This window comes from Zeus faber, assembly GCF_960531495.2.
Source record: "Zeus faber genome assembly, chromosome: 12".
In the NCBI taxonomy this organism is placed as follows: domain Eukaryota; kingdom Metazoa; phylum Chordata; class Actinopteri; order Zeiformes; family Zeidae; genus Zeus; species Zeus faber.
This window is the reverse complement of record NC_137196.1, coordinates 22,942,167-22,951,833: the sequence shown is the minus strand read 5'-3', so window position 1 is coordinate 22,951,833 and position 9,667 is coordinate 22,942,167. Positions and strand designations below refer to the sequence as shown.

General features: G+C 50.4%; 1 protein-coding gene across 1 annotated transcript in view; it reads right to left on the bottom strand.

The window, feature by feature from the left end:
• The window catches only part of LOC307237693 (disabled homolog 1-like), a gene marked incomplete at both ends in the record, with an annotated part of 24,375 nt that overhangs the window by 7,009 nt on the left and 7,699 nt on the right, over positions 1-9,667 (bottom strand). Inside the window, 6 exons of the mRNA XM_080010456.1 lie at positions 1,132-1,191; positions 2,502-2,567; positions 3,713-3,751; positions 4,819-4,938; positions 5,513-5,644; positions 7,435-7,533. Coding sequence (XP_079866582.1) covers positions 1,132-1,191; positions 2,502-2,567; positions 3,713-3,751; positions 4,819-4,938; positions 5,513-5,644; positions 7,435-7,533 — 516 coding nt within the window. The remainder of the gene's footprint in view (positions 1-1,131; positions 1,192-2,501; positions 2,568-3,712; positions 3,752-4,818; positions 4,939-5,512; positions 5,645-7,434; positions 7,534-9,667) is intronic.

Genomic DNA, 9,667 nt, shown 5'->3' with positions numbered 1-9,667 from the left:
GGGGGAGCTCGAGGCTCTGGAAAATAAATAAATAAATAAAATAAAAATAAATAAATAAATAACTAAATAAATAAACGAAAAGCTCCAACTGAATGAACAGACAAGCAGTAACACTTAGAGATATGGAGGCGCTGCACGGGGCTGTGGAGGGAGGGGGGGGGGGACTGCTTCATGTTTCCAAAAGTTTCATTTTCTCGCTTTCTTATTTTTTGTTTTTTCTCTCTTCCTTCTTCAATTTTACGGGCTTGTCTCTCGCAAGATAGGTATGAATAAATGTTTTTGATTGATGGCTTTTTCAAAGATGCAGCAGCAATGTCACCGCACGGTGGAGGAGAAACGCTCATAAAAATTGACCAGAATGGAAAGGAACATGGTTTTCATTCGCAGACAGTTTGCAGCCATCTTCTGTTCAGATCAATTTTATTTTATTTTTTTTCCATGAAGTGAACATGTCGTTCTCCGTTCAGGTGCGGTTGTCATGAGTCTATGGTGGCATGGAACTGTATGGAGCCGTGTGCACCGCATGCAGCTGTAACGCACGTTCCACTCCCACCGACAAACCTCTCAGTTTTATTCCCCCCGAAAGAAGACGGAACCAGCGCCCCTCGTGTTCCTCGTGTTACGCCGCCGCCATGTTCGCCAAAATAATAACTGATTTGGAGGCGACCTGGCCGCGCCCCACGGGGGAATCGCGTATGGCCGCGCATGTGAATGTGGAGTGCGCCTCCATGAATATTCTGTGAAATTGGTGGCGTGTCCTGATTTCGGCTGATTAAATCCATTAGTCCGAACACTTCGAGGAGGAGGAGGCATGACAGTTTTTTTTAATTTTTTTTATTATTTCATGGTCATCAAATAATTTTGCGCTAATCCAAGACAAAGACCCCCGTTCTGGTCTGTTTTTTTTGTTGGTTTTTTTTGTTTGGTTTGGTTTAATGTTCTAAATCTCACAAAAATATAAATAAACAAACAAACAAACAAACAAACAAACAAACAAACAAATAAATAAATGAAGAGTCAATTATTATGGGCTAAATGGAGTACAGTGCTTCCTTCTTGAGGGTCTTAAAGAGAGGTTTGCGAGTGGGAGAGGTGAGGGAACAAATAATTAGAAGAAATTATGACACCTACAGTCATGAAATGGCGTTTGGGGACGTCATAAATGCCTTCCTTCTGCTGACTGGTTGGGACCTGCATTGGATTCCAGGGATATTCAAATGAAAAAAATAAAAAATAAAAGTAAGAAACATCCTTCCCCCCCCCCCCCCCGATGATCTATAGGTATTTAAGAAACAGCATCTTAAAAAATCTTAAAGCATTTCAAAAGCACCGGAAGGCTTCCGTTCCTCCATTCCGCTTAGCTTTATCCTCGAAAAAACAAAGATCCTATTTAGATGTGGTTGTATTATCTTTTCTTTTCTCCTTTAGAGCGACGGCATTATGCAGATTGCAAACGCCTCGCTGTTGAATCGATTCCACTTAAATCAATATTGATTGTAAACAATGCGCACAGATTGCGCGCGCTGGTCCTCTGAGCATTAGGAAACCTCTGGTTATTCAGTGACTGTACGTCTCCACTAGCACCTCCGTCTCCGGCTCCGCTTCGCTCTGTATATATTTTCGCACATTTATCTACCGGGTTCGGGTCCCGTCATTTAGCGCCCCTTTCTCAGTATCTCCTTCTCTCTCTCTCGCTCTTTCTCTCTCTCGCTCTCTTTCATTCCCTCCCCTCCCACTTTCAACCGGTTGACTTGGCTTTCTGTTAGGTTTTCTCCGAGTCTATTGATCTTGAGTCATTCCCAGATCAAATGGCATGGCAAGTGATTAATCTCTCTCTGCATCTTTCATCTTCAGAGGAGCGAGGGATACGGGGGGTGGGTGGGGGTGGTGGCTAGGCGGAGGAAGATAGAGAGAAAGGGAGGAGGGTCGGCGGGGGGGGGGGGTGGCGGGGGGGTTTAAAACCCTACAACGGGGTCCCCCGGGGGGTCCTGACACCCGGTCCAAACTGAGAGGTCAAAGAGGCGGCTCTCGCTGAATTATCCCGTCTAAGAGACTGACCTTGACTCCGCTCGGCCTGTTTGACATAAAACAGATTTTGTTTCTTTTGTTTGTTTTACTTTTAACAAAATAACATGTATTTCTTTTTCTTCCAGGGATGGTGGTAATCCTTCATCCAAATACTGTTGAACCAGCAAAAAATGATTTTATGACGGGGCTGCCTCAGACTGCAGGAACTCATTTGCTTTTGATCTCCTAATGTACTCCTGCATTTTGTAAGAATAATTTTCATTAACTCTCTGGTATTATTATTATTATTATTATTATTATTATTATTATTATTGTTATAAATATAATTATGATATTTATTATAATAATTATTTGATGATAATAATAATAATAATAATAATTATAATAATTATAATAATAATAATATTAGTGTCTATCCCAGTGTAGGAAGAGGAGGAAGGGGAAAAGGGAAAAACTGGACTTTGTCTTTGTACCTGATAAACGCTCTCCTCTGATTGGGGGCCACGCAGGGGCTCGTGTCCAGCCTCAAACACAATGTACTACAAAACAAGAAGTAGTGGGCGAGGCAGGAAGAGAAGGGCGGAGAAGGATGGGAGAGAGAGACGAACGGGGCGGCGTGTAATGTAATGAGAGAGGGGGGGGGGGGGGGGGTGGTATAGCGGGACGTAAAAAGGAAGATGGGATTGGAAATATAACGGGAGAAAAGGATGAGGTGGAGCAAAAATTGGCGGAAACACGGAATGGAGAGAGCACAAGAGGAGGAGAAAGAAGGAGCGAGACGGGGAGGGGAGAGAGCACAAGTAGAACAGGTCAGGCAGTTGTTCAAGTGGCAACGTGGAGTTTTTTTTTTTTTCGCTCTCTCTCTCTCTCTCTCTCTCTCGCTCTCTCTCGCTCTCTCGCTCTCTCTCTCTCTCTCTCTCTCTCTCAGAGAAGAGTGACGTTTCATCCCATCCCCAGCGACACGGACCCAAGAGGCCAGGACGTCGGCTTGGATCCACAAAATTAAGACTCCGCCCGCAAATCTCGAGCGGGTACGAGTCTCGTACAGGACTAAGTCAACCCACAACATAATAATAATAATAATAATAATAATAATAATAATAATAATAATAATAATAATAATAATAATAAAAAAACAACTACAAATGGGGGATGTTCAGAAATTGCGATAAAAAAACTACAAAGCAAAGAAACTGGAGATGGTTTTGGGAGGGTTTTTTTGACGTCTCGCTGAACATAACATTCAGAGTAAGAGTTAGTGTTGTCTGTATTCAGTGTGAGCAAAGAAATATCAAGTCATGTTCTGCCAAACGCGCAGGGGGAGGTGGGGGTGGGGTGGGGGTGGGGGGGGCAACAATCGTCCAGGGGGGAGGGGGGCGGGGGGGCATGTCTTTGGTAAAAAAAATTAAAATAAAAAATCAGAACATTGACACAGATCAACTAAAAAATATGGTTTTACAACACCGCACTAGCAAATGGGAGTCAAATGGGTCCACTAGGATGGTCTACTGTGTATTACTGGGATGGTGGAGAATCATGAGTCATTAATTCAAGCAGATCGGTGGCGGGAGAAGATACTCTAACACCGGGGGATTAATTGTTTTCCGATTCCCATCCCAACCGAACGAACCGCGGGCGCCCGCGGTCTCGGGGGCAGAGTGTCTGCGTGTGCTGGAGGACTCACCTGGTACACGGGGTCGTCCACCTCGTCCTCCAGGATGGTCTGCGAGAGAAGGCACGTTTTGCATTGTGAATAAAGAGCGACGTAGAGGGAGAAAGAACCGCACCGAGAGGCATTAAGGGAGCGATTCAAACCCAGAGTAGGGGGGGGGGGGCGGACGCTGGGACTTTTTGTCCTCCCCCGCTTACAGGTATTACGGTAATAGAATGTGGCGACAATGGAGCCATTAGCGGTGGGCGTTTCATGAATAGCCCCGGGTATAAAAATAGACCCGCGGGGGCCGGCTAAATGTATTTTTTTTTAAATTTAACTCCGTTTCCTTATGGAACGAAACCAGCACCGTGCGTGACGGGGACGCGTTCTCCATCACTGTCTTACCCTCCAAAACAAACAAAACATCTCCTTGGAAACCTTTCGTCAAGGTTTGCATCCGTGTAACTACCTTCTCATGGTCGTCTGCGCGGCTCAACATTACATACGGTACATGCAATTTCATTATTTCTTGAACATGGAATTTTATGACTTATTTTCGGAATATAGAAAACGCCAGTGGGGCACACAGCTTAGCCGTCCCTATCACATAGACCACCGTTTTTCCAGCCTGGTTTATAGGGGCCCATTTCTTTAAAATTACAATTTAAACCATTGCAAACCAATCAACAGGTCAGATTTATTTCCACCGGCCTTCTGCATTAAACACTGATATTGTGTCTTGAAAAGGTAAAAAGACCATTTCTAAAATGTAAGAAGTGTTTGATGAACCGTTAAAACTAAAACTACGTTTAGTCGGTAGATAAGATATAATAATATAATAATAATAGATATAATATTAAAAGGCTAAGGAAGAAATTCATCAATATGATTAGCGGACCAAATTTAAAATCTCCGGCGGCTACTCTGTGGGGTTTTTCCCAAACTGTTTTTATTTATTTTTTTAGCGGAGTTGGGTAAATGTATTTGCCTAAGAAAAAAAAGTTATACCATAATAACAATTTTGCTGCTGACCCCCGGGTAATTCCTCAGAGGACCCTGGGGGGGCGGACCCCAGCTTGGGACCCCCCGGACCAACCCCTGAGCGTGTGGAGGTGCAGCGGCGGCAGTGATCGTACCTGGTAGACGGCCTGCTCACACTGCTTGTCCTTCTGCGCTTTCTTCTCCATCTCCTCCCGCTGCTTGATGTCGTAGATGAGGGTGAAGAGGTCGCGCAGGTCGATAATGAGAGGCTCCGCCTGCGACACGGAGGAGGAGGAGGAGGAGGAGACCGATGGATTAGAGAGGAGCAGGAGGAGGCCGTTATTAGGGGGGCGGGAGTTGAAAAATGAATATGCAACAATAGGGGAAAAGATAGGTACGTCGGAATGATGATACATCAACGTCAACACCGTTTCCAGTCTTTTTTTTACATGTAAATAACGGAATATGTCAACATACAGCAATGACAGATTCAACGTATAAAATTTAAAAAAAATATCACAATCGATTTATTTGCCTATTATTAGACAGAGACCGTTTTGGGTTGGTGTTGAGCATTCATTTCACATATTCTAACTTGGACATGGTGTCATTGCAGTGAGGGAGGTGTCACTATCGGCAGTGCGAGCTTGTGGCTGAGAGATGACGGGCTGCAATCCAGAATCTACCTCAGGCTCGGAGAAGCCAAATCAGACCGGGCGGCTCCCTGCGGTGAGGGACACGACATGCCGGACAGATCGGGACCCTGTCGAGACCCTTCAAACCCCTTTTGGGACGCAACTTCAGCGAAATGAGACGGGGACCCCCCGGGGGGGCTCATTAGGGACCCACCGATTGGCCGCTCTTGATGGCCACGAACTTGTGGTGTCCTTCCTTCCCGCAGATGTATCCGAAGGCCCGGTGGTCCCTGGTGTCCTTGGCGATGTAGCTGATCTCATGGACCGAGTGGTGGTGCAGCAGCACCTGGGGGGGGCGGAGGTACAGCAACGTGGTGAGACAGAGGGAACGGCCATCGCATCGCAGGAGAGAGAGAGACTCGTATTCAACCTCGGAGCACTTTATCGATACCGCAGCTGGAGGCTGCGAGTCATGGACCAAAACGAGCATGAACGTTGAACCATGGTCAAAGAAAGCTTGGGCTCTCGGGTCGCCGGGGTGCCATGGTTTCTCGCGCGGAAAGATAATGATAATAATTTTCCGTCATCAAGCCCACGCCGGCGGTGTTCTGAGAGGAATCCGTCTCCTCCTTCACGGGGGCGCGATGTCGACCAAACGACCCGGCAAACTCGCCGCTTTCCCACTCTCTGTATTTATTTCCTGGCCCCCAGTGTCCCCCCCCCCCCCCGGGAGGGACACGAAATTCCGCAAACGTGCTGCTGGGGCTTGGAATTTTTGGCTAGAGAGTAAGACTGCGGCCGTACAGTCTGCGGTGTAAAATGATCAATCCCAAAAGACGTCTGGCAAGACTTTTGATGTGGACAGAGAAGTTCCCCCGTCCCTCATCCGCACCCGCCCGGAGCCGCGATAAGAGGTATGACGTTGTTTTCTTTCCCGCGCAGCGTTTCTCCAGAAACTCTGAGATTAATGTGAAACGTAAACCCGGCGCGACCCTAATCGGCTTCGCATGGAACAATTTTCTGCATAAATACGCCGGAGACGCCGCCCGCAATAAAACAAACCCCCAAATTTTTATTTTTAACACAATGGCTCACCGGGGATATTAAATGTGCGCTGTTATTTACCGCCCGTGATCAGTGAATACAAAAAGGAAATGCGTTGAGGGGCGGGGGGGCGACATTTTCCAAATCACCAAATCAGCTTGTCGGCGGTCGCGTGCCGAGTGTGGGTGTGGCGGTGGGGGACTTAATGTTTTAATTCATTAGCGGCAAAAAGACAGTGAGCCATCACAGCTCTTCATGTGGCAAATGGATCATCGCTGATAGGACTTTTTTTGGGGGGGCGGGGGCAAGACGGGGGTCTGACGCCATGGGACGCGTCGGCGTCGCATAATTATCGGGTTTAGCGCCAACGGCAGCCGAGGTGGAGCCACGGTGTAATTAGCATTAGCAGCAATGATCATTAAGGGGCGGAACTGAGCGCTAATTATACGTCAGCGCTGATGAGGGGAGCAGAGTGGAGCGGGCCTATCTCGCCAACGCTACGCCCCAGGACCGGGGGTTGGGGGTGGGGGTGGGGGTGGGGGGTTGGAAGAGCGCCCCTTGATCTTCCTGTAATGGAGCAGTAGGACGCGGGGTCCTCCGGGGGGGGGGCTGAATTGCTCATCTCGGAAGATCCTGGTGACATCACTCACTCCGCTATCATCAGCGGGCGGAGCTGGAGCTGTTAAACAGGCCCCGCAGCGGAAGCCCGGCCTCGGCGGGTTGCGCGTCAAAGCGGATTCCGCCAAACGGACCAGACACGAGGCCGGTCCCTCCCGCGCCCGGCTGGTTCAATGTTTGCGGTCTGAAGCGCGCAAAGCAAGGCGGCGGAGGGAAGCAAGCAGTCAGCGGTGGCACTGGATTTAATATTTCAAAACCAAGTCGCCTCTTGGGAAAAATCCGGTGATGAAATAACAAAGCAATCGCACGACTTGTTTGTACGACCCGCAGCCTCATAACTGATAACCGGACAGAAATGTCGTCTCTATGGGCGCCAGGCGTCACAAGATGGAGGCCGCGCCCCGACGCGGTGCACCCTGCCACCCCACAGGTGTCCGGCGGCAGCAGCCGGCGGGACGGAGCCCCGGTACTCACCCCCGATCGTTCGTCGTAAATCTTGATCCCGCCGAACGACACCGTCAGGAAGACTCGCTGCTTGTGCTCCCCCTTGGAACGCGCCGAGGACGCCATTCCCTGCGGGACGCCGGAGGCGCGGGGAGGATGGAGGAAAGAGAGAAGGGCGTGAGAGGACGTGAGCTCAGCGTGAAAATTCGACCGGGCCTCCCGCCTCCCTCGGGCGGAGGAGAGGGAAACGGGGTGGAGGGAGGGGATGGAGGGATGGGCAGCAAAAGGGATGACAGCTATTACACAAGGTGCGGTGGGACCGAGCGTTCTCTCAAGCGGTTCTCCTTGACGCTCTCCTTCAGGGGAATTCACCGAGTCCTATTGTTGATAACAGTGATAAATCCTTTTGTCGCCTGTTGTTTCTGCCTTTTCCGCTCCGGGAAGCGTCTGCCACCGCGGCCAAGGAGCGAAGAACAGAACAATTAACATTCCCATCGTCGACGCCGGACTCCTACAAAGGGGAGGACCCTGCGGCCGCCCGCCACGTCTTTTATGCTGGCGGGCGACGACCAGAGAGAGAAAGAGGAGGAGGAGGAGGAGAAGGAGGAGGTGGAGAAAGAGGAGGAGGAGAGGGAGGTTAACAAGGAGGAGGAGAAGAAGGAGGAGGAGGAGAGGGAGGAGAAGAAGGAGGAGGAAAAGAAGGAGGAGAAGGAGAGGGAGGAGAAGAACGAGGAGGTAAAGAAGGAGGAGAAGAGGGGGAATGAAAGAGGAGAGGAGATGAGACAAGAGGGGGGCGCCCGGTCACGTTGGCGACGTGAGTGGCCACGCCGCGCCGCAGCGCCACCATCACCACCCGCCACCCCTCCACCTGTCACCCCCCCCCTCCTCTATCCCTCTGCCCGCCCGCTGTCTGACCGACCGCCATCCGTCCGCCCGCTATCGCACCAGCACCCACCAATCCCTCCACCCTAGCCCAACCACCATCCCTCCACCCGCCATCCCTCCACCCCGCCACCCACCTAACTAAGATGAGCTGGTGCGTTTGCTCTTTTGAAAGTGCGGGGAAACGCTCACTGATACAGTGATGCAGCGGTGTAACCCGTTGGGGGCCTTGTCTGGTTTGCCTTGTTGACGCATTTCAGGGGTTTTAGATCATTTTTAATCCCTCCGCCGGTCGGCAACCCCCACCCCACCCTCCCAAAGTATCCACCGGACGAAAAATGGAAAAAAAGGTGGAGAGCGGGAGATTGGAAGGAGGAACGTGGAGGAAGGAGGCAGAAAAGGAAGCCGAGAGACTCTTTGGGGGCTGACTCGCCCGCGTTTGGCGGATCAGCCGTTGGGCTGGCGGGGGGAGCCCAGCCCCTTGTTTCTCACACAGGCCCGCACCGGCGACCGGCTGGTGCGTCCGGGGCCGTCCGCCTGTCGCTCTCCGGGGGGCTACGTCGAGGCGGAGGCGGAGATTGCCCCCCCCCGCTCACATCACCCAGCGCCGATACGGTCGCGGGAGGGGGGTGGGGGGAGGCTGAGCGGCTTTGCCTGTGGGTAAACCCCGTTGTCGGGCTTCCCACACGTCTAAGCTCCCGAAAAACTCTGTAGGAACGCACCTTAAAAAATTTAAATAAATAAATAAATAAATAAAACAACCCGCGCCCCTGTTCTCTTCGGGAGAGGAGGGGTGGGGGGGTTTATCCCTTACCACCTCCCCCCGCACCCCGTAAAGACGCTTATGTGCCACTTTCCTCCAGCGAGAGAGATAGAGAGGAACGGAGATGCAGCCGCAGCATAAGAGGATATTAAATAAACCGTCTCCGGATCCTAGAGTACAAGCTAATTTTTTTTGGAGGGGGGGGCCAAGGCGAAGGCCTCGAGACTGAGTTTTTCGCCGCAGTCAGGCATCCGCCCGTTTTACCCGGCGAAAGTAGGCCTCGCCAACACGCCCCCCCCACAAGAAATGCAGAAACCCGTAATCAGCATCGTTAAAACATTTAATGGGAACCTTGCAAGTGACGCTGCCATGTGACCTACTTTGCTTCCAGAAGAAGAAGAAGGAGAGAAAAAAAAAAAAAAAAAAAAACTTCCGTGGAGAAGACAGACTACACACGGTATCTGGGTCACACTGTTGCAGCTCGCAGACGGGCGGGGAAAGAACGACTTCATGACCGAGGCTTCGGAAATGGGAACCCACGGTTTTCATTGACACCCGCGAGACGGGAATATTCCAGCGGGTGATAATAAAGATTAAATACAGGCTGTTGTGTCGCCG